General features: G+C 40.9%; 1 protein-coding gene across 1 annotated transcript in view; it reads right to left on the bottom strand.

Annotated features, from left to right (window-relative positions):
• The window catches only part of obscnb (obscurin, cytoskeletal calmodulin and titin-interacting RhoGEF b), an 821414-nt gene that overhangs the window by 177789 nt on the left and 617577 nt on the right, over positions 1-26048 (bottom strand). Inside the window, exons 83-87 of the mRNA XM_060825732.1 lie at positions 22576-22655; positions 22085-22258; positions 12464-12623; positions 6861-6977; positions 4184-4348 (exon numbers count right to left, since the gene is read on the bottom strand). Of these exons, the coding sequence (XP_060681715.1) occupies positions 4184-4348; positions 6861-6977; positions 12464-12623; positions 22085-22258; positions 22576-22655 (696 nt within the window). The remainder of the gene's footprint in view (positions 1-4183; positions 4349-6860; positions 6978-12463; positions 12624-22084; positions 22259-22575; positions 22656-26048) is intronic.

The raw sequence follows: 26048 nt of genomic DNA, 5'->3' as shown, positions 1-26048 counted from the left end.
ATTGCTTTTTGTTATCTTTATAAATGATCTAGAGGAAGGGCTTGAAAGCTGGGTAAGCAAGTTTGCGGATGACACAAAAGTCGGTGGAGTTGTGGATAGTGAGGAAGGAAGTGGTAGGTTACAGCGGGATATAGATAAGTTGCAGAGCTGGGCAGAAATGTGGCAAATGGAATTCAATGTAGCTAAGTATGAAGTTATTCACTTTGGTAGGAGTAACAAGAAGATGGATTACTGGGCTAATGGTAGGCTACTTGGTAGTGTGGATGAGCAGAGGGATCTTGGTGTCCATGTACACAGATCTCTGAAAGTTGCCACCCAGGTAAATAGTGCTGTGAGGAAGGCATATGGTGTACTGGGCTTTATTGGTAGAGGAATTGAGTTCCGGAGTCCTGAGGTCATGTTGCAACTGTATAAGACTCTGGTGCGGCCTCATCTGGAGTATTGTGTGCAGTTTTGGTCACCATACTATAGGAAGGATGTGGGGGCATTGGAACGAGTGCAGAGGAGGTTTACCAGGATGTTGCCTGGAATGGTAGGAAAATCTTATGAGGAAAGGCTGAGGCACTTGGGGCTGTTCTCATTGGAGAAGAGAAGGTTTAGGGGAGATTTGATAGAGGTGTATAAGATGATTAGGGGTTTAGATAGGGTCAACACTGAGAACCTTTTACCGCTAATGGAGTCAGGTGTTACTAGGGGACACAGCTTTAAATTAAGGGGTGGTAGGTATAGGACAGATGTTAGGGGTAGATTCTTTACACAGCGGGTTGTGAGTTCATGGAATGTCCTGCCAGTAGCAGTGGTGAACTCTCCTTCTTTATGGTCATTTAAGCGGGCATTGGATAGGCATTTGGAAGTTATTGGGCTAGTGTAGGTTAGGTAGGATTCGGTCGGCGCAACATCGAGGGCCGAAGGGCCTGTACTGCGCTGTATCTTTCTATGTTCTATGTTTTCTGACTGAAGCCCTGTGACCAGTGGTGTGCCACAAGGATTGGTGCTGGGTCCACAGTTTTTTGTTATCTATATAAATGATTTGGATGTGCACTTAGGAGGTATGGTTAGTAAGTTTGCAGATGACATCAAAATTGGAGGTATAGTGGAAAGCCAAGGAGGTTACCTCAGAATGGGACCTTGATCAGATAGACCAATGGGCCGAGGAATGGCAGATAGAGTTTGATTTAGATTAATGTAAGTTGCTGCATTTTGGAAAGGCAAATCAGGGCAGGACTTAAACTTAATGTCAAGGTCTCGGGGAGTGGTGCTGAACAACAAGACCTTGGAGTGCAAGTTCTTGGTTCCTTGAAAGTAGAGTCGCAGGTGGACAGGATAGTGAAGAAAACATTTGGTATGATTGCCTTTATTGGTCAATGCATTGACAACAGGTGTTGGGAGTCAAAAAGTGTAGTGTTGGAAAAGCACAGCAGGTCAGCCAGCATCTGAGGAGCAGGAAAGTTGACATTTCGGGCATAATCCCTTTATCAGGAATTCTTGACTCTGATCTCCTCTGACTCTGCATCTGCAGTCCTCATTTTCTACTATAGGAATTGGGAGGTCATGTTGCAGCTGTACAGGACATTGTTCAAGCCACTTTTGGAATACTGTGTTCAGTTCTGGTCTCCCTGTTAAAGGAAGGACATTGTGAATCTTGATAGGGTTTAGAAAAGATTTACAAGAATGCTGCCAGGATTGGATGGTTTGAGCAATAGGTAGAGGCTGAATAGACCTCAGCTCTTTTTCCTGCAGTGTCAGAGGCTGAGGGGTGACCTTGTAGAGGTTCATAAAATCATGAGGGCTGTGGACAGGGTGACTAGCTAAATCTTTTCTCCAAAGTAGCAGAGTTTAAAACTAGAGGGCATAGGTTTAAGGTGGGAGGGGAAAAATTTAAAAGGGATCTAAGGGGCAACTTTTTCACACAGAGGGTGGTGCATGTGTGGAATAAGCTGCCAGTGCAACTTGTAAAGACTGGTACAATTACAACATTTAAAAGGCATCTGGATGGATACATAAAAAGGAAGGCTTTAGAGGGATACGGGTCAAATACTGGCAAAAGGGACTAGATTAATTTCGGATATCTGGTTGGCATGGATGAATTGAACCTAAAGGTCTGTTTGCATGCTGTACAGCTTTATGACTCTATGACCTCTTGACTTGGATATAACATACATAAAATATACATAATTAATGCCTAAAATCCTTAAGTAAGGTCATTGTGGGAACACAGTTGTTATAAGACCATAAAACCACAAGTTATAGGAGCAGAATAAGGCTATTTGGCCTATCACTCCTCATATGACAAGCCCATCATTCTTGTGATCATTCCTGTAAATTTCCTCCTGACCACCTTCAAGGCCAGTACATCTTTCCTTAGACACTCGGCTCAAAACTGTTTACAATATTCAAGATGTGTTCTGACCAGAGCCTCATACAGTCTCAGCGGGACACCTCTGCTCTTGTATTCTAGCCCTCTTAAAATCAATGCTACCGTTGCATTTGCCTTCCTAACTGCCAACTGAACAAGCATGTTAACTTTTAAGGGAATCCTAAAATAGGCCTGCCAAATCCCTTTGTGCTATAGATTTTCAAAGCCTTCATCCATTTAAAAAACACTCTATACCTCTAATCTTCCTTCTAAAGTGTATAACATCACACTTTTCCACATTATATTCCTTCTGCTACTTCTTTGCCCACTCTCCTAATGTGTCCAAGTCCTTCTGCAGCCTCCCCACCTCCTCAACACTTCCTGTCCTTCACCAATCTTTGTATTATCTCCCCACTTAGCAACAATGCCCTCAGTTCCTTTGTCCAGATCGATAATATATAACATGAATACTTGTGGTCCCAACACTGACTTCTGTGGAATTCTACTAATCACCGGTCACCATCCTGAAAAAGACCCCGTTATCCCAACTCTCTGATTTCTAATAGTCAGCCAATCCTCTGTCATGGCAGTATTTTGCCCCTAACAGCACAGGCTCTTACGTTATTTAGCAGCCTCCAATGTGGTACCTTGTCAAGGGCCTTCTGAAAATCCAAATCAATAATGTCCACTGGCACCCTTCGCTAAACTTGCTCATTATCTCCTCAAAGAATATGATTAGATTTGTGAGGCATGACCTAACCTTGTCAAAGCCATGCTGACTCAGTCTATTTTATCATGCACTTCCAAGTACTCTGCAATCTCATCTTTAATAATGGACTCTCAAATCTTACCAATGATCAAGGTCAGGCTAACTAGCCTATAATTTCTCATTTTCTGCCTCCCTCTTTTCTCAAACAGACCTGTTACATTTTCCAATCCTCTGGGACACTTCCTGATTTCAGAGATTCCTGAAAAATCACCATCACTGCCACCACAATCTTCTCAGTTATCTCTTTCAGAACCCTGAGGTATAATCCATCGAGTCAGGGTGATTTATCCACCTTAAAACTTTCAGTTTCCACAGCATCTTCTCTTTAGTGATGGCAATTACACTCACCTCTGTCCCAACTATCTTGAAGTTCTGGTATGGTACTGGTGCCTTCCGCCATGAAGACTGATGCCTATTCAGTTCCTCTATCATGTCTTTGTTCCCCTTTTCGATTTCCCCAGCCTCACTTCCCAGTGGTTCATTCTCGCCCCCTCTTCCCTCCCTTTTAGATATCAAAAAAAAACTCTTGCAATCTTCTATCATATTATGAGCTAAGCTTACCTTCAAATTTCATCTTTTCCCTCCGTATTGCTTTTTTAAATGTCTCCTGCTGTTTTTAAAAGGTTTTCCAATCCTCTGGTTTCCCACTTATCTTCACTACATTACATGCTTTTCCTTTTGCTTTTAAGCTGACCATGACTTGTCTTGCCAACCATGGTTGCCTTCTCTTCCCCTTAATATGTTCCTTCTTCCTTTGGATGAGTTTCTGCTGTACTGCGTTTTGATAGTTCAATATTTGGATAGGCCCGAGTGCCAATTTAAAGTGGTAATCATACAGATGGTGGCCAAGTTGGACAGCAGAGCATTTTGACCTTCAGACTTTGTCAAAGTATCTTCTATCTTTTGGGGCCTCTTATGGTACGATCCTCTTCCATTAGACCGGAAGACAAAGGACCAGCAGTAGGCCATTCAACCTCTCTGCTCCACCATAATAATGACACTATGAAATATACATGATTTTATTCAAATAATCAAAGGAAAGATACTAAGGCAAATACCTTTCTGATGGGATCACCGAGAGATTCCAAAGTGCCCGGATAATTTTCAATCATTGAAACATGTAGGCTATTGTCTGCACGCTTGGGAAGAGCAGATACTACAGCATATGCTTCCTCTAATAAAGCACAGTTTTTATTGTTTCTTGCTTTGTTACGAATTAGCTCCTGAAAGAGACGTGTAAATTTGTAGTTCCTTACGCCCTTCTTTATAAAAACAAACAAAACTGAAAAAAACGTCGCTGGTAATTTGACTACCATTGCTTTAAAAAAACGAAACTATTTATCAATATTTAGATATTACCTAGAACATGGCAACTGTTCGAGGTGAAGTGTGATATCATCAGTAAGCTATAAAATTACCGACATTTTAAATTTGAATGGTAGCTTTAGGTTACACTAATTTACATAAGGTGATACATTTCTAAATACATTAATAAAGGCTTAAAAAAACTAACAATAATAATAGAATTGTACAACTTTGATTACTAACAGAATTGTATACAAAGATGCAGTCCTCATATAACCTTTGTTTCAATTGACAGCACTCCAGTTGCTGAGTCAGAACGTTTGAGGACCAAGTCCCACTTCACAGCATGAGTACAAATATCAAAGCTGATATAGAATCCCTATAGTGTGGAAATAGGCCCTTCGGCCCAACAAGTCCACACTGAACCTCCGAAGAGTAACCCACCCAGACCCATTCTCCTACATTTACACAGACTAATATATCTAACCTACACATCCCTGAACACTATGGACAATTTAGCATAGCCAATTAACCTAATCTGCACGTCTTTGGATTGTAGGAGGAAACCGGAGCACCCAGAGAAAAGCCAAGCAGACATGGACAGAATGTGCAAACTCCACACAGACAGTTGCCCAAGGTAGGAATCCAACCGAGGTCCCTGGCACTGTGAGGTAACATTGCTAATCACTGAGCCATGTGCTAACCCTGATGTTCCAGTGCAGCACAGAGGAGTGCTGGAAATGCTGTATTTCAGATGAGAAGTTAAATTGAAGTCTCTGTCTTCCCTTGATATGAAATAGATGCAAAAGATCTCATGGTAATATTTCAAAGTTAGGCAGGGGAGTTATTCCCTGTGCTGACACAAAGACACAGTCTCAATTATCATCACAAAAACAAATCGTCTGTTTTTTTTCATATTGTCACACTTTCTACACCACAACAGAAAAGTACTTCATTAGATTTAGATTGCTTTGTGATTTCGAGAGGTCATGAAAGCTGCAATGCAAATTTTCTGTTTTTGTGAACATGCTGTAGATACAAGTTGAATTGAAAATTCGTGGGATAAGCCATAGTAAATTACATATCGATACTCAAACAGGGATGCTCCATTTTTGGACTGCAGAAACGTGCCAAATTCACACTGGATTTTGGAAAGTGATGCAAATTAGTCAAATTTGTAGATAATACCAAAGTTGGAAGAGCAGTGGAATTCAAGGAAGGAGTCCAGAAATTTTAAAATTAGCTAAACCAATGCATGTGTAGGACAATGGTTAGCAGATGAAATTTCATGCAGATAAAGCGTATTGTATTGATTATAGAAAGTAACATTGGTGAATATATTACAACAACAACAACTGCTACATAACATGGCAAAATCCAATTTGCTTTACATGATCAATAAAAAATATTTTTGTCACTGAAATATAATCTTTGAACTGTGCTCAAAACGTTACAGATGATTTTGAATGAGACCTGAAAGTTATAATACTCTGAATGTTCAAAACATTCAAATGAACTAGAACAACAATTGAATGCAAAGAGGTTCAAACGAGCCCAAAATACAAGCAAGAAATAATGGCTAAATCATACAATGCTCCCATATGGCCAAACCTTGACTCGTGTGTCTAGTTCTGATGAGTGAGAGATAATGGAGACATTCCAACACTGATGGCAATGAGGAGGAACCTTTATGCAGATTTTTACAGTTATGTCGAAAGACAGAAGATTGGGCATTTCAGACTGAAGATATAATCTTGAACAGCTAAATGTGATTTGGTATTGGTCAGTCTTTCATTTGGAATGGATTGAAAAAAGTTAATTTGTAATACTACAAAGTAAATTGAGTATGAGAAGGGAACATGGTTTCAAAGTAGTAAGGAAAATTTATTCATATAGTAAGCATTAAACACTGTTCTGAGCACTACAGGCAAAAATCATGCTTTCTTTTAAGAAGTAATATGTAGCAATGGGAAAGCTTCAGGTTGGTCACAATGTGTAAATCATGATAGGCTGAATGGTTTCTTAGTCATAAGTATCTTGTGATGGTATTGGCCAGTCTATAATTCTGGCAATGTCCTTACTGTCTTCTGAGTACCAAGTCATATAATTTGAATCTCCATGATTTTAGTTTTAGTTTTGAGCCAAATCTATCCTCAAAGTCAAAATAACATCACCATGATCATGGCTAATTCCTATAACGTTCAGAATCCAAATAACTAAATTTACTAAGGTACAAGTATTTATATGTTTTTATATTCACACTCTCAGTTATGCTGTGTTTCAACGACTAAATACAAACTCTCTGATTTTGAAACAAAATTAAAAGTTCAACTACATTTATTACGTTTTTCAATGGGATTACTGGCAAAGATGTGTAGAAAGATCATTGGTAATTTTCAATATTACAATCCCAGATAATCCATGACTTACCTTGAGAAAATTTTGATATTTCAAGAGTCTATTGGGAGGCTTCTCTAAGAAATTATGAATAGGTGGCACTGGAGATTCCGATGGGTCCTGTGCTGATGATATTTCATCTGTGTATTTCTGGTTCAACAACATTAGTCACTATTAAGAAACCAGGTTCATCATTGTACAATGCAATAAATGACAGTACATCCATCTTTCTTTCACTAGTAATGACCAAAAGATTAAAGAGCACAAAATTGACCATTTCATACCGAAGTAGGCAATGCGACCATAAAACTGTTTTCTAATAAAATCAGAGTGCTGATCAGTTCAGGACTTTAACATAGCACTTTTCTTATCAATGATCATAGCATGCTTGCAGAACAGCATTTTCTTTTATTCATTTGTGTGGCTTGGGCATCACTGGCTGGCCAGGATTGATAGTGGTGCTGGAAGAACATAGCAGGTTAGACAGCATCCGAGGAGCAGGAGAATCGACGTTTCAGGCAAAAACCCTTCATCAGGAATGAGGCCTGCTACTCGGATGCTGCCTGACCTGCTGAGCTTTTCCAGCACCATTGTAACCTTGACTCTAATCTCCAGCATCTGCAGTACTTCTACATGGCCAGCATTGAGAGCCCATCCTTATTTGCCCTTGAGAAGATGGAGGTGAGCTGCCTTCTTGAACGGCTGCAATCCACTTGCTGTGGGTTGACCCACATTGCCAGTAGGGAGGGAATTCCAGGAGTTTGACCCAATGATTGTGAAGGAATGGTGGTATATTTCCAAGTCAGGGTGGTGAGTGGCTTGGAGGGGAACTCCCAAGTACCTGCTGCCCTTGTCCTTCTAGATGGAAGTGGTTGTGGGTTTGAAAGGTGCTGCCTAAGGATCTTTGGTGAATTTCTGCAGTGCATCTTGTATATAGTAGCAGTAATGTGTACTGAGTGCTGGTGGTGGAGGGATTGAATGTTAGTAGATGTGTTGCCAATCAAGTGGGTTGCTTTGTCCTGGATGGTGTCAAGCTCTTTGAGTGTTGTTGGAGCTGCACCCATCCAGGCAAGTGGGGAGCATTTCTTTACACTCCTGACCTGTGCCTTGTAGATGGTGAATAGACTTTGGGGTGTCAGGAAGTGAGTTCCTTGCTGCAGTATCCCTAGTCTCTGACCTGCTCTTGTAGCCACTGTGTTTATATGGTGAGTCCAGCTGTGTTTCTAGTCAATGTTTTTTTTATTTCAAAAATATACTTTATTCGTAAAATATTCATAAAATAATTTGATGGACTGTACATTGGGCTTTTGCCCAAAACGTCGAATTTCCTGTTCCTTGCATGCTGCCTGACCTGCTGCGCTTTAACCAGCAACACATTTTCAGCTGTACATTAGGTAATGCCATACATATGTCCACATTTACATACACAGCTCAGAATTATTATTATTACATAGAGGTCTGTGAATTTCTCGCTCATACACCCATATATTGAGCTGAGGCGTCAGCAGAGCCCAATGACTGCATGGGCCCCCTGATCTTCTTTAGACAGGCAGATGTTAAACGGTGGTCTTTCCCCACCGCGCCTTGGCGGCAGCTGCCCCAAGCTTCAACGCATCCCTCAACACGTAGTCCTGGACCTTGGAATGTGCCAGTCTGCAACACTCAGTGTTTCTAGTCAATGTTAACCCCAAGGATGTTGACAGTGGGGGAATCCAGTGATGGTAATACCGTTGAATGCCAAGGGGTGGTGGTGAGACTGTCTCTTATTGGTGATGGTCATTGTCTGGCATTTGTATGGCTTGAATGTTACTTGCCATTTATTGGCCTAGGCCTGGATATTGTCCAGATCTTGTTGCATTTGAGCACGGACTGCTTCAGTACCTGTGGAATCACAAATGGTGCCGAACACTGTGCAATCATCGGCCAATATCCCCACTTCTGAGCTTGTAACAGAGGGAATGTCATTGATGAAGCAGCTGAAGATTGTTGGGCCTAGGACACAACCCTGAGGGACTCCTGAAGAAATGCCCTGGAGCTGAGATGACTGGCCTTCCACAATCATCTTCCTCTGTGCCAAGTATGACTCACACCAGCAGAGTGTTTGCCCCTGATAACCACTGATTCCAGTTTTGCCAGGGCTCCTTGATGCCATACTCAGTGAAATGTGGCCTTGATGTCAAGGGCTGTCACTCTCACCTCTGGAATTCAGATCTTTTGTCCATGTTTGAGTACATTAAATTATTTAAGGATATAACAACATGGTGAACCTAAATTATATCCATTTCAGAATTTGACTTGGAGCTAATTGAAAATCCATTCCTAAAATGTCTTTAACAGGAATTCTTACGTTACAATGCACATAGAGTCATAGAGTCAGAGAGATGTACAGTCCCTTTGGTCCAACCCGTCCATGCCGACCAGATATCCCAACCCAATCTAGTCCTATCTGCCAGCACCCGGCCCATATCCCTCCAAACCCTTCCTATTCATATACTCCTCCAAATGCCTCTTAAATGTTGCAGTTATACCAGCCTCCACCACTTCCTCTGGCAGCTCATTCCATATACGTACCATCCTCTGCGTGAAAAAGTTGCCCCTTAGGTCTCTTTTATATCTTTCCCGTCTCGCCCTAAACTTATGCTCTCTATTCTGGACTCCCTGACCCCAGGGAAAAGACTTTGCCTATTTACCCTACCCATGCCCCTTAAGGGCAGCATCTGTTGTTCATCTATAATTTCCTATGACAAATTATAGTAAGCCTAGTGTAGGTGTCCCTGCAGTGCTATTCATGCCTATCAGCCATGATTGAATGGCGGAGTGGACTTGATGGGCCGAATGGCCTCACTTCCACTCCTATGTCTTTTGGTCTTATAAGGAAGAGTATAAAGAGTTTTAAAAGAGTAGGTTCCATTCAGAAGGAATACCACTGTTCCATATATAACCCTCAAAATACAAACTATTTACTTCCTGCTTGTTTTACATGTCGTATTGTTTTTACTGGATCGGGATGGTGCACTGCAGAGTGACAAAGTGGAAATGTGCTCCAACGTTCTAGTTTGTTACAAATATAGAGAATGCTGGAGAAAATTAATGTCTAGCAGCATCCAACGAGAGAAAGAGTTATCGTTTTGAATTTGGTATGACTCTTCTTTAGAATTCTTACTTGTTAACCAGTTTTACATGGACTTTTGGGAAGTGTGTATCAACTGAAATTTTGTAACAAAACTATTTTATGAATAAATCTGTTTAATCATGATTTTGCAATCATATGGGGAGGTGATGACCTAACAGTATTATTGCTGGACTGTTAATCTAGCGACCCAGGGAATATGCTGGGGATTTGGGTTTGTATCCTGCCATGGCAAATGGTGAAATTTAAATTCAATAAAAATCTGGAATTAAGAGTCTAATGATGACCATGAATCCACTGCCGATTGTCAGAAAAATCAATCTGATTCACTAATGTTTTGTCGGGAAGGAATCTGCCGTCCTTACTTGGTCTGGCCTCCATGTGACTCCTGACCCACAGCATTGTGGTTGTCTCCTAATTGCCCTCTGGGCAATTAGAGATGGACAATAAATGCTGGCCCAGCAATACCCTCATCCCATGAATGAATAAATGTAAAATGTCTAAATGCGATACACTATTGGATCACTGAAGGACTGTTGTGTTCATTTGCCTTTTGAACGTGCAATAAAAACGATAGGTGGAATTTTATATACGTCTGAGTGATGTTGCTATGCCAAAATGTGTGGCAGCATTGGAAACATCCTATTTGATGTTAGGAGTATTCTGCTGCATCCTTTATGTTCTTGCTGAGCAGCTTGGCAAGTTTCTTGCTGAATAGTGATGAGTTGCCAATTAACGGAATTATAGCTTCTAAACTTTAACAGTGCAAGACTTCATCAATTCTTGACATGGAGATCAAAACCTGAACCTGGCAACTTCAGCTAACTGTTGGCTGTGGATGACAACCATGTGGGACACCAGCCACCAAAATCTCAGAACATGTTCTATGGATGCTAGGAAGGGCTTTTGCCCGAAACGTCGATTTCGCTGCACTTTGGATGCTGCCTGAACTGCTGTGCTCTTCCAGTACCACTAATCCAGAATCTGGTTTCCAGCATCTGCAGTCATTATTTGTACCTTTTACTTCTATGGATGCAACCCACATCCATGGACATTGGCATCTGACATGTGCCAGCCTCTAAGAACCCTCATGGCACATCTCCAATCTACTTTCAGTGCATTTCTGAATCTCGGACTGCACTGGCCAATATCATTCTAATGCTGTGGTAAGAATAATGTGCGCTTAGGAACATGCACCTACCTCACAGACCGAACCTGGCTAAATCTCTGGTTACTTCACTTCTGACGCGGTGCTTATTCACTCTGAGCCTACCTGGATGCACACAGCATCCTTGCCTTGCCATTTACAGACATAAAGCTAATAAATTTGTCATGATTGTCTCAATCTCCAGTCAAAGGAAATAGTCTGTGCTCAGGAGGACTTGGCACAGTAATCAAAGGGAGACTCTGCTACCAGTTTAGGGCCTTGGATGTATTTAATCAGTCACTCAGGAAGTGGGAAACATAGTTCTTCCTTTTGATGCTGATGCAGAAGTGAGTGAGTAGACAGTGTACAGGGCATGCAAGATTAATGGTGTTGGGAGCTAGAGTGGGAAACAGCAAGTGAGGGAAGATGTTGCAAGCTATGTGAGAGAGTGGAAATGCATTTGTTTTGTTTGGAGATAGGCAGAGTAGAAAAACAGAATGTGAGGTATTGGAGAGAAAGTGTGGACATTTATGCTCGTGAAATGGACAGGTCATTGACATTCTTCGTGCACTGCTGGTCAAGCTTCCGGATAGCTGAGACTGCCTAACCCAGTTAGCAACTAGGACCAGGTTTGGCATTGTGGCCTACATAGATGGTCATGAGGGAAGAGGATGTCCCTTGTTTGCACCACTCCATCCAGCAGGACCTCAGGTCCCTACCTGCAAATTGGACATCCATTTCCCCAACTGCCATGTCTGAGGTAAATGCCAGGAACATGTAGGGCAATTCTGGATTGGCAATTCTGGATGTGTCTGGGAGCACATTTGGCTTTTATAGGTGGCATGGGCAGAAGGGATGCTGGTCTTTCAGCATACATCTGGTGAGTGGCAAATTGTTCTGGAAACAATATATGGTGAGTTGGGGATTGAATTAGATGGGGAAATGCTATAGGAGTGAGGTATGTAGACAATAAAGTGCATTTGGTAAGATATTGTGAGAAATATTGTTGGGCAACTTGCACTTAGCCAAAAATAACAAACGATTCAAGTTCAGTTCTAATTTAAAAAATGACAGACTTAAATACAACAGCAAACTGTTCAGAAAGAAGGAATATCCTTAGAGTCTTACTGTTACAAATTTTATCTATTAAACAGAAACAATACCGTTGCTCAATTGCGTTCACTTTTTGGTTTTAAGCATATGGATCTGAATCTATATTTATTCTTAAATTTATAAATACCTTTACCGTTATCTCGCTATGGTTTCATGAAATAAGTAGTTTGACACCACTCTAAATACTTCGGCAGCATGAAGTATTAATGGACAGCTTTACTTACATTTTCTTAAAATAACACTTACATTATAAAAGTCTTGGACAGCTGGATTAGTGATGTGAGATTCAGCCTGTACTTGTCCAACTAAGTAATGCATGTATTTATCAAATCCATCACTGTTCTTGATGAAGCACAAAGCAATATCATCATCCGTCTGACATTTCAAAAGGTCATTCAGGAATGTGCTGAAACAAAGTGAAACAGGAATTTCTTAGTATATAAGCCTTCCCTCACATCTCCAGGGTTACTCTCATGTGCCTGGTCTGTACACACTTATGGCTGGATTTACAAACTCACTACCCCTTCTGATACATTGATGACCCAGTTTATTATATTTGAATTTGTACCTGCATCCAAGAATTTCCTGAAGCTGCTTAACAGACTCTGAAGACAGATTCATCTCTGAAATGGAGTAATCAAATCAGTTCCTTTTCCTTGACATGCTAGTTGTTTTTGATGACCTATGCAAGCCGACATTCACTGATCTTTGTGTGTTTTGGAATTCCTACAATTCCATTTGCTGTAAGATCAGCCTTATTGGCAACATTGTGAATAGGGTCCCAGCTATCTGCATTGTGTAAACTTGGTGCTGAGATAGAGCATATCAAGACTATTATGCTTGGTAATGACTATCCTGATAAAATCTTTGCTCACTGTATATAGAACATAGAATATTACAGCGCAGTACAGGCCCTTCAGCCCTCGATGTTGTGCCACCCTGTCATAATAATCTGAAGCCCATCCCACCTACACTATTTCATGTACATCCATATGCCTGTCCGATGACGACTTAATGCACTTAAACTTGGCGAATCTACTACCGTTGCAGGCAAAGCATTTCATACCCTTACTACTCTCTGAATAAAGGAGCTGCCTCTGACATCTGTCTTATATCTATCTCCCCTCACTTTAAAGTTGTGTCCCCTTGTGTTTGCCGTTCCCATACTTGGAAAAAGGCTCTCCCTGTCCACCCTATCTAACCCTCTGATTATCTTATATGTCTCTATTAAGTCACCTCTCAACCTTCTTCTCTCTAACGAGAACAGCCTCAAGGCCCTCAGCCTTTCCTCGTATGACATTCCTTCCATACCAGGCAACATCCTAGTAAATCTCCTGTACACCCTTTCCAAAGCTTCCACATTCTTCTTATAATACGGTGACCAGAACTGTACGCAATACCCCAAGTGTGGCCGTACCAGAGCTTTGTACAGCTGCAGCATAACTTCCTGGTTCCGGAACTCAATCTCTCTATTAATAAAGGCCAAAACACTGTATGCTTTCTTAACAACCCTGTCGTTCTGGGTGGCAACTTTCAGGGATCTGTCTACATGGACACAGAGATCTCTCTGCTCATCTGCACTCCCAAGAATCTTACCATTAGCCCAGTACTTTGCATTCAGATTACTCTGTCCAAAGTGTATCACCTCACACTTGTCCACATTAAACTCCATTTGCCACCTCACGGCCCAGCTCTGCATCCTATCTATGTCTCTCTGCAACCTACTACATCCTTCGTCAGTATCCACAACTCCACCGACCTTAGTGTCGTCTGCAAATTTACTAACCCACCCTTCTAAGCCCTCATCCAGGTCATTTATAAAAATGATGAACAGCAGTGGAACCAACACCGACCCTTGCGGTACGCCACTAGTAAGTGGACACCAAGATGAATATGTTCCATCAACTACAATCCTCTGTTTTCTTTCAGCAAGCCAATTCCTGATCCAAACTGCTATGTCTCCCACAATCCCATTCCTCCGCATTTTGTATAATAGCCTACTGTGGGGAACCTTATCGAACGCCTTGCTGAAATCCATATACACCACATCAACCGTATTACTCTCATCTACCTGTTTGGTCACTTTGTCAAAAAACTCAATAAGATTCATTAGGCACGACCTACCCTTCACAAAACAGTGCTGATTGTCCCTGATCAGATTATTCTTTTCTAGATGGTTATAAATCCTATCTCTCATAACCTTTTCCAACACTTTACCAACAACTGAAGTGAGACTCACTTGTCTGTAATTACCAGGGTTGTCTCTACTACCCTTTTTGAACAAGGGAATCACATTTGCTATCCTCCAGTCCTCAGGCACTATTCCTGTAGACAATGATGATTTGAAGATCAATGCTAACGGCTCAGCAATCTCTTCCCTTGCTTCCCAGAGGATCCTAGGATAGATCCCATCCGGCCAGGGGACTTGCCTATTTTCACACTCTGCAGTATTTCTAATACCTCTTCCTTGTGAACGTCAATCTCTCCTAATCTAGATGCAAGTATCTCTGTATCTTCCTCGCCAACATTTTCATTTTCTATAGTGAACACTGTCGAAAAATATTTATTTAGAGCTTCCCCTATCTCCTCTGACTCCACACACAACTTCCCACTATTATCCTTGATTGGCCCTAATTTAACCCTCGTCATTCTTTTATTCCTGACATACCTATGGAAAGCTTTAGGGTTAACCCTGATCCTATCCGCCAACAACTTCTCATGTCTCCTCCTGGCTCTTCTGAGCTCTCTTTTTAGGTCTTTCCTGACTTCCTTGTAACCCTCAAGTGCCCTAACTGAGTTTTCACATTTTGTCCTAACATAAGCCTTCTTCTTCTTTTTGACCAGGGATTCCACTTCCTTAGTAAACCATGGCTCATGCGTTCTATATCTTTCCTTCCTGCCTGACAGGTACATACTTATCTAGGACACACAGGAGCTTTTCCTTGAATAAGCTCCACTTTTTAATGTGCTCATCCCCTGCAGTTTCTTTCCCCATTCTACGCTTCCTAAATGCATCGAAATTTCCCTTCCCCCAGCTGTAACTCTTGCTTGGTGGAGTACACCTATCCCTTTCCATCACTAAAGCAAACCTGACAGAATTGTGATCGCTGTCTCCAAAGTGCCACCTACTTCCAAATCTAACACCTGGCCAGGCTCGTTACCCAGTACTAAATCTAAAGTGGCTTCGCCCCTTGTTGGCCTGTCTGCATACTGTGTCAGGAAGCCCTCCTGCAACACTGGACAAAAATTGACCAATCTACAGTACTCGTACTGTAGTGATCCCAGTCAATATTTGGATAGTTGGAGTCCCCCATGACAACTACCCTGCCTCTCTCACTCCCATCGAGAATCATCTTTGCTATCCTTTCCTCTACATCTCTGGGACTATTCAGAGACCTATAGAAAACCCCCAGCATGGTGACTTCTCCTTTCCTGTTTCTAACCTCAGCCCATACTACCTCAGTTAATGAGTCCCCAAACATCCTTTCTACAACTGTAATATTGTCCCTGATCAACCATGCCACACCTCCCCCTCTTTCACCATCTTCTCTGTTCTTACTGAAACATCTGAATCCCGGAACCTGTAACAGCCATTCCTGTTCCTGCTCTTTCCATGTCTTCGTAATGGCCACAACATCGAAGTCCCAAGTACCAACCCAAGCTGCCAGTTCACCCACTTTATTTTGGATGCTCCTCGTGTTGAAGTACACACACTTCAATCCAGGTTCTCGCTTGCCAGCGTCAGATACTTGATTTTGGAACTCCCTACTCTCATACTCTTCTGAACCTGTCGTACAATTTTGGTTCCCATCCTCCTGCATTAGTTTAAATCCACCTTAATAGCTTTAGCGAATTTCCCACCCAGGGTATTGGTACCCCTCTGGTGTAGATGAAGACCATCCTGCTTGTAGAGGTCCCACCTACCACAGAAAGAGCTGCAATTATCCAAAAACCTGAAACCCTCCCTCCTGCACCATCCCTGTAGCCACTTGTTCAACTCCTTTCTCTCCCTCCTTACTCTCTTCACCACACTAGCACATGGCACGGGCAGCAAACCAGAGAAAATAAACCTGTGTGTCCGAGCTCTAAGTTCCATCCTAGCTCCCTGAATTTCTGCCTCAAGTCCCCATCTCTCTTCCAACCTATGTCGTTGGTGCCAATGTGGCCATGACTTGGGGCTGCTCTCCCTTCCCACGAAGGATCCCAAAAACATGATCAGAGACATCATGGACCCTGGCACCCGGGAGGCAACACACCAACCGTGAGTCTCTCTCATCCCCACAGAACCTCCTATCTGTCCCCCTAACTATAATGTCCCCAGTGACTACTGCTCTGCTCCTCTTCTCCCTTCCTTTCTGAGCAGCAAGCGCCCCACTGCTTTCCCCTGGTAAGTCATCCCCCCCAACAGTATCCAAAAAAGATATACTTATTGTTGAACGGAATGGACACAGGGGATCCCTACACTGGCTGTCGATTCCCTTTCCGTCCCCTAACTGTCACTCATCTGTCTTTTTCTTTTATCTGGGGAGTGACTACCTCTCTGTAAGTCCTGTCAATAACTCCCGCTGCCTCCCGAATGATCCGAAGTTCATCCAACTGTATATTGTGCAAGCTCTTGGAAGTACCTAAAGATTCTACTTTGAGCACAAAATGGTGCCTTGTCTTTCTCCAATTGCTCTAGAAGGTGTCTGAAAAATCTGAACAACAGATTGAGTTGGAGGACGGAAATAGCTATTGTGCAACAACATAGAATTGGTATTTTTCCACTAACAGGATGCTGCTGTCAAGCCTTAGGACAATCTACATAACTCACAATGTGATATATCAGTTTCAGTGCTTGTAATGATTTCAGGTATTTAGGCTGAAAGTTCTCAAAAAAAAGCAGACTGTCAGACACAGCACATTGTCTTGACTGCTCACACCAGGCAATGTTCTGAATATGCTCAACCAGAGCATACCTGACAAACTCAGAGTGTGATGTCCAACATCAGTAGATGCAATTGAGGGATTGAATTTCGGAGCCATGAGGTCATGCTGCAACTGTACAAAACTCTGGTGCAGCCACACTCGGAGTATAGTTTTGGTCACCGCATTATAGGAAGTTATGGAAACTTTGGAAAGGGTTCAAAGGAAATTTACTAGGATGCTACCTGATATGGAGGGAAGGTCTTATGAGGAAAAACTGAGGAACTTGAGGCTGTTTTCGATAGAAAGAAGATTGAAAGGTGACTTAATTGAGACATATAAGATAATCAGCGGGTTAGACAGGGTGGACACCTCAGATGGTGATGGCTAGCTTTAAATTGAGGGGTGATAGATATGGGACAGATGCCAGAGTTAGTTTCCTTACTCTTTAGAGTAGTAGGGTCTTGGAACGCCCTACCTGCAACAGTAGTAGGCCTGCCAATCTTAAGGGCATTTAAATGGTCATTGGATAAACAAATGGATGAAAATGAAATAGTGTAGATTAGATATGGGCTTCACACTGGTTCCACAGGTCAGCGCAACATCGAGGGCCAAAGGGCCTGTACTGCGCTGTAATGTTCTGTGCAATTCTGCTATTGGACAACATTTACTAAATAATCCAAACCTTGCTTGGAATTACACTGGAAATCAAACTAAACTTATAAGTCAGGCTTGCAGTGTATTTCACTTATGCATTCCAGAATACCACATTTATTCACATACACAGCCTCATTCTTTGCAGACAAAAGAAATATGTCCACACATTGCACATTTTATACTGAGAAATGGGAAACAGATAGACAATCAATGCTGTATCCCCATGTTGATAATCTGGGCAATCATAGCCAATTTCCCTTTTGAATGATATCAGTTAACTAGGACAGTTAACAGGTCCTGTTGTATCTACATGTTAACTAAAGTCTAATTGATCCTCTTCTTATGCTATAGAAATTGCTGTTCCCTTTCTAATGTTTGTTTTCTTGCATTTCAGTCATGATACATGTAAGGTGAAAACCTCCAGAGTGAGAGCGAGAATTGCAGAGGCATAGGCCATAACATTCTACTTTTCCCTTGGCTTAGAGTGGAGCCAGAGTATTGAAAAATTCACTGCTACAACATTGTTTAAAAAAGGATGATACGTTCACCCAGACTAGTCAATTGAACTTCAGTGGTAGAGACTCCTTGTGGAGCAGTAATTCAGGATAAAACTGTCACATGGGTAAATATGGGTGAAATCCAGCATGGATTTATCAAAGGAACACAGTGTTGATCAGAGTAATGATATTTAGGTGGTGTACATTCACTTCCTAGAGGTATTTGATAAAGTATCACACAACAGTAATGATATTAAAAGTAGAACTTATGGATGAAATGCAATAGATGCAATACGGTCATAAACTGGAGGAAGATTTATAGTGGAGTTCCCCAGAGATCGGTGTTAGGGGCTTGTAGTCTGCCTGATATATTAAATGACCCAGATATTAGAGTAAAGGACACAATTTCAAGAATTGTGAATCATAAATAACTTAGGGGACATGAGGTGGCTTTGGCAAATAGAATTAAGGAGAATTCAAAGGGCTTTTACAAATACATTAAGGACAAAAGGGTAACTAGGGAGACAATAGGGCCCCTCAAAGATCAGCAAGGCGGCCTTTGTGTGGAGCCACAGGAGATGGGAGAAATACTGTATTCTGCATCAGAATTTACTGTGGACAAGACGTGGAAAATATAGAATGTAGGGAAATAGATGGTGACATCTTGCAAAATGTCATGTTGCGGTTGTACATGACATTGGTTAGGCCACTATTGGAATATTGCATGCAATTCTGGTCTCCTTCCTATCGGAAAGATGTTGCGAAACCTGAAAGGATTTAGAAAAGATTAACAAGGATGTTGCCAGGGTTGGATGATTTGAGCTATAGGGAGAGGGTGAATAGGCTGTGGCTGTTTTCCCTGGAGTGACGGGGGCTGAGGGGTGACCTTATAAAGGTTTATAAAATCGTGAGGGGCATGGATAGGATAAAAAAAAACAAACAGTCTTTTCTCTGGGGTGGGGGGAGTTCAGAACTCGAGGGCATAGGTTTAGGGTGAAAGAGGAAAGATATAAAAGAGACCTAAGGGGCAACTTTTTCACGCAGAGAGTGGTACGTGTATGGAATGAGCTGCCAGAGGAAGTGGTACAGGATAGAACGATTGCAACATTTAAAAGGCATCTGGATGGGTATTCGAGTCAGAATTCAGAGGGATATGGGCTAGGTGCTGACAAGTGGGACTAGACTGGGTTGGTATATCTGGTTGGCATGGACGAGTTGGACCGAACGGTCTGTTCCCATGCTGTATATCTCTATGTCTCTAATTGGAGGATTGTGTAGAACTTCAAAAGGATATAGACAGTTCAGGTGGAATAGATGGACAAATGGTGGTTGAAATTTATTGCACAGAAGTGTGAACTGAAAGACATGGAGAGGCAATATAAAGTAAATGGTACAATTCTAAGGATGGTACAGGAGTAGTGGCGCCTGGGTGTGTAAGTATATAATTCACTGAAGGTGGCATATCAGGTTGAGAGTGCAATTAATAAAACATATGCCATTCTGGGTTTTATCAACAGAGGCACGGAGTATAAAAGCAAGGAAGTTACATCAAACCAGTGTAAAATATAGGTTCAGGCTTAAATAGATTCCACTTCAGAGCACCAAACTGTAATGAAGGCATAGAGGTTGTTGAAAAGATCCAGGGAGACATTTCTAGAGATGAGAAATATCAGTTAGATGGAAAGATTGTAGAATTTGGGAATGTTCTTCTTGAGGAAGAAAAGGTTGAGAGGAGATTTGATGGAAGGATTCAAAATCATGAAGGGTGAAGACAAAGTAGACAGGGAAAAACTTCTAATAGATGGATTTTGGATGTAGGGTTGCTCGTTGAGCTGAAAGGTTCATTTCCAGACGTTTTGTTACCTTACTAGGTAACATCTTCAGTGGACCTCATGCGAAGCAATGCTGAAAAATTCCTACTTTCTATTTATATGTTTGGGTTTCTTTGAGGTCGTGATATCATTTCTTGTGGTGATGTTATTTCCTGTGGTGAAGTCGCTTCCTGTTCCTTTTCCCAGAGGGTGGTAGATGGAGTCTAACTCGATGTGTTTGTTGATAGAGTTCCAGTTGGAATACCATGCTTCTAGGAATTCTCGTGCATGTCTTTGTTTGGCTTGTCCTAGGATGGATGTATTGTCACAGTCGAAGTGGTGTCCTTCCTCATCTGTATGTGAGGATACTAGTGAGAGAGGGTCATGTCTTTCTGTGGCTAGTTGGTCGTCCATCCCGACCAGATATACCAACCCAACTCTACCAACAAACACATTGAGTTAGATTCCCTTTATCACCCTCTGAGAAAAGGAACAAGAAGTGACTTCACCACAGGAAATAACATCACCAACCCAAAGAAACCCAAACATATAAATAGAAAGCAGGAATGTTCAGCATTGCTTCGCATGAGGTCCACTGAGGATGTTACCTAGTAAGGTAACAAAATGTCTGGAATTTAACTTTTCAGCTCAGCAAGCAAACTGACATCTGAAACCTCAACCTGAGCTACAAATCTTCCCAAAATTTGCGAATAGGTGGATGGTTTAAAACCAGCAGGAACAAATTAATTAGAAAAGAAATAATGGCAATACAAAGAAAAAAATGTTTTCATGTAGTGAGTGGTTAGAATCTAAAATGTACTGCATGAGACTGGGAAGGTAGGGTCAATTGAGACTTTCAAAAGGGAATTTCATTATCTGAAAAGGAAAGATTTGCGATTCTATGAGGAGAGGCAATGGAGTGACACCATGTCAGGAGCTCCTTCAGCAAGCCAGCACAGACACGGTGGGCAAAATGACCTCCTGCTGTCTTTTTAGTGTTGTATAATTCTAAACCTGAGGCTTGGTGACTGAATAATGGTCCACCATTGAACTCTATTGACCTTAAAGTTTGAAAATCCAGAACTATCTGGTGATTTAAACAATGCCAAAAGCAGACTAGAAGTTGAAGATTTTCATCATTCATCAGAACTAAGACACAAATAAAGACTTGGAGAAAGAGATATGACTTAGTTTGGAATAAAGAGAGGGTGCTGTTTGATTGGTTCATATGAAAATACAACAAGACCTGTCAACAGTTAACTGTCAATCAAAATCTTAGAACAGGCAGGTTAATTCTCATTGGTTAGGGCAATACAAAGGTGATGCAGCAGTGTTGGCTGTCTCCACAATCCTGTTAGTTTGAAAAATGCTCAGTGTGTGCACAACTTCCTCTTATCTAAATAAACCTGGATGTTGAGCGTACGTAGATAATAGCATGTAAAAATACATCATGCTGCAGATCTGGCGATTGGTCACAAATGAAAAACAGAATGCTAAAGGAACATCACACCTGCATAGAGACTGTAAAGTCAGGTTTAGGAAGTATGGCAACTGACCACTGTGGCTTTGCTTTCAGCATCTGACAATTGCCATTAAGTCAGCCAGACACTTCAGTGGATAGCAGCTCTAGATTACGTTGCAATGATGATGATTAGACGCGTAAGAAGCTACTGCTTCACAGGACAGCAGTATAGGTGAGACATTTAGCTTCTTTCCCCCACAGACCATCATACTAATGACATGTAGGAAGTACTAAATGGCTCTACTTTGCTTTCTCAGCTTACGTGGGCATTGGATATATCTCTTTTATTACATTTTAAATTAACCCCAGAGAACGACAGCACAGTTTATAAATTTTCAAGCATTAATACAGTTGTCTTTGTTAAACATTTTGACATTAGCTTTTTGTAGAGTCCGTTACTTTCAAAATAATTTCATGAGTTAAGTTTATAAGGATAGCATTCAGTTATCTATTTGCAGACTTCAGTGTTACAAACCTGATGTGAAAATCGGCAATCTCATTAATATTTCGGAAAATCTTTTCTTTGCTATTTGCTAGGGAGGGTGGTACATGGGTACTTGTTTCGGTGTGTTTGACATAATGGTCGACAAAGAATTGCAAATTTTTCGTAAACTCTTTTTCAGTTGCAATAAGATCCTGCACAAGGAGGCTGTAATCACATAAATCATAATATACTGTTAGATAAAAATTTCTGACGTGAATAATACATTGTAATTATAAGAAAATATTGATACTATAAAGTTTTGCCTGTTTAAATACATTTTCCAGTTAAATAATATGTAAATAAGAGAAAACAGTTCTATGTCAATCATATGTCACTAAACAAATAATTAACTTCAAAATCATTTTTAAAGAGAAATCTGTGTATTGAGAATAAGAGATTTTTATTCTTAGAAAGAACAAGTTAGCTAATCAAATAATTTTAATAGAATACTTTAGAGTAAAAATGGAACTCTGTTCACTCACTATAACTTTCTCCTGTATTCCTCTTCTGATTCAATCTCACCAGGAATTTCAGGGCTTTCCAATGCAACTTCAGCTGAGAACTATAAGACATGAAAAATAAATCCCATTAAATTTATGTGCGAGTAAAGATGTGTATAAATGACCAGTTTTTAATTTCTACTTTTAGAATTTTGCAAAGCCAACATTTATTGTCTGTCCCCAGAAGTCTTGAAAAGGCACTGGTGACCTTCCTTCTTGAACTACTGTTGACTGAACTAAGTATACTTACAATGCATCCGTTAGACAAGTGACGAGTATTCTAGCACATTCCTGACTTATAAGTGTTGGACATGCTTTGGGGAATTGGTGAGGACACACGGTAATTAACTCACTACAGAACTCCTAGCCTCTGACCTTGTACAGTTTTTGGTCACTGGTAACCCCTGGAATATTGACAGTAGGGGATTTATGGATTGTAATATTGAATGTCATGGGTCAACAGATTATCTCTTGCTGAGAGAGTCATTACCTCGAAGAACATTACAGCGCAGTACAGGCCCTTCGGCCCTCGATGTTGTGTGGCACATTATTTCCAACTTATCAGTCCAAACCTGGAAGTTGTTCAAGTCTTCCTGTATATGGATATGGATTCTTGATCGATATGGGAATCAAGGATTACAGGGAAAATGCAGGAAGGTGGATATAAGGAATGTTGGATCAGCCATGATCCTACTGAATGGTGGAACAGGCTTGAGAGGTTGAATGACCTACTTCTATTTCTTATAGCCTTATGGACTGCTTCTGTGTCTTACAAGTCACACATTGTGCTGACCATTAAGCAATCATCAGCAAATATACCCATTTCAGACCTGATGAGGAAATGTCATTGATGAAGCAGATGAAGGTAGTTGTGCCGAGGACACCTCCTTGAGGAACTTATGTAGTGATGTCCTGAGATGACTGGCCTCCAACAACTACAACAATCTTCCTTTGTGCAAGGTATGACTCTAAATAGTGGAGAGTTTCCCCTAATTCAATTGACTTCAGTTTTCTGAAGGCTTTCTGTGTTGCCCATTTGCAGTCAAATTTCAATTTGATGTGAAGGACATTCACTCTCACCTCACCCCTGGAGTTCAATTCTTTTGTTATGTTGCGAGGTCAGGATCTGTATTGTCCTAGTGGAACCCAAACTATCCATCAGTTATTTCTAAGCAATTGCCACTTCATAAGACTGTTGGTGACTGCTTCCAACACTATCAGGATAATCAAAGAGTATGATGGGGTGGTAATTAGCCGGACTAGGATCGTCCTTCTTTTTGTGGACAATTCATTCTTGGAAAATCTTCCAGATTCCTGGGTAGGTGCTAGTTTTGCAGCTTGCAGGAACAGCTTGGTGTGCCTAATTCTTTCATACAATTGCCAGAATGTTGTTTGGGCCTATAAGTTTTGTAGTAATCAGCAGCTTTAGCTTTTTCTTGATGTCATGCAGAATAAATAAAAAATGCTAAAGATTGGTGTCTGTGATCCTGGGAACCTCAGGAGGAGGATGATATTGGTTATGATGCACAATTACAGAGTTTCGATCAGATTTGTTGGCTGTGGGTTTGCTTTACCCCACTTGTTCCATGCTGCTTCTGCTGTTTGGCATGAAAGCTGTCCTGTGGTGCAGTTAACACACAATTCTTAGGTGTGCTTGGTCTGCTTTTCTGCAGCCTTCAATAATGCCTTGTGCAAATACCTTGTCCATGCTGTATAACTCCATAACTCCAGTATCCGGAGAACTTTGCTTTTAGTTGGACAGGGGAGAAATATTGAAAATTTGGCTGAAGTCGTTTGGTTGGACAAAGAGTAAATTAATACCAACTGAATATTCAACTGAAGTTATCTGGTTCAAATTGTTTATCTCTCATTTATGAAAATTTAAATATGAATTGCTAATTCTATAATTCTCTTTCCTTTTATTGGATAATATTTCCTCATTTTAACTTGGGTGAAAGTGCTAAATTGGAGGAGGCGAATTGCAACAGCATGAAAAAAACTGTTGACGGATTTTTTTGATGGAGTTCAGTGACCAGTGGAATTCCATAAGCATCAGTGCTCGGACCTTTGTTGTTTGTACTGTATATAAACTATTTGGCTGATTGTGTGGTCTGATGAGTAAATTCGCAGATGACACAAAAATTGGTGAAGTCATGGATAGCGAAGAAGGTTGTGAAAGGATGCACCAGGATATAAATCATTTGGAAAGTTCTATGGAGAAATGGCAGCTTAATCTGGACAAGTATGAATCAATGTATTTTGAGAGGGAAGTATACAGTAAGTGGCAAGGTCCTTAGGAGCACTAATATAGAGATGCAAGTCCATAACTTGCTGAAAGTGGCAAAGCAAGAGTATAAGGTGGTAAAGAAGGCATCATCAATCAGAGCACTGAGTATAAAAGTTAGCAAGTCAAGTTTGCAGCTGTATAAAATTTTAGTATTTGGAATATTTTGAATATTGTTTGCTGCTCTGGTCACCACACTGTTGGAAAAATGTGGAGGCTTTGGAGAGGATGCAAAGATATTTATCAGGGTGTTGCTGGATTGTATTGTATTAGTTGTGATGAGAGGATGGACAAACTTGGATTGTTTTCAGTAGCATCGGAGGTAGAGGAGCATCTTGAAAGAAGTATATAAAATTATGAGAGGCATGAATAGGCTGGATTGTCATGGTCTTTTTCACAGGTGGAAATATCAAATATTAGGGGGGCATATGTTTAAGGTGGGGGGAGGAACGCTTAAAAGAGATACACGAGGCAAGTTATTTTACACAGTGGACGCTAAGTACCTGGAATGCACTGTCAGAGGAGGTAGTTGGAGCAAATATGACAACAATGGCATTTAGACAGACACATAGACTGGCAGAGTTTAGAGGGATACGGGCCATTTGTAGGCAGGTAAGATTAGTTCAGAATGACATCATGGTCAGTGCATTATTGTGGGCTGAAGGGTGTGTTTCTGTGCTATGCTGTTTTATGTTGTTCAATGCAATTGTATCTTTAAGTTCTTAAGGTCTGTTTCTGTGCGATACTTTTTTATGTTATTCTATGCAATTGTATCTTTAAGCTCTTCAAAGTAATATGTACAACATTATTGTCATAATTACAAAGCAGCTAATAGCTTATTCAATTAAAGTGTGAAATGATTCTATGTAACAATACAAAGATTCAAGTTGTATTGTAAACTGCAAGATTAAGAAAATGGCTTATAATTGTTATCTAAATGCAGCACTGGATTGTAAATTTTCACTTAAATTATTTTTTCAATATCTGTTGTTAATATGTTAATTTCATGTTGATTGTTATCTAACATTTTTTTATTACATTTTTATTTACCACACAAGGTTTCACACTATTGAACATTTGTGAGCTAATAAGACTTGACTATCCAACAAGTTTGGCCCAAGAGGCAAGTTGCCAATCCTTGTCAACTCATACCACTTACTTAAAATGCATG

This window comes from Hemiscyllium ocellatum, chromosome 5 (assembly GCF_020745735.1).
Source record: "Hemiscyllium ocellatum isolate sHemOce1 chromosome 5, sHemOce1.pat.X.cur, whole genome shotgun sequence".
Classification (NCBI taxonomy): domain Eukaryota; kingdom Metazoa; phylum Chordata; class Chondrichthyes; order Orectolobiformes; family Hemiscylliidae; genus Hemiscyllium; species Hemiscyllium ocellatum.
The sequence above is the reverse complement of the archived record's forward strand: the minus strand, read 5'-3'. Positions and strand labels throughout refer to the sequence as shown.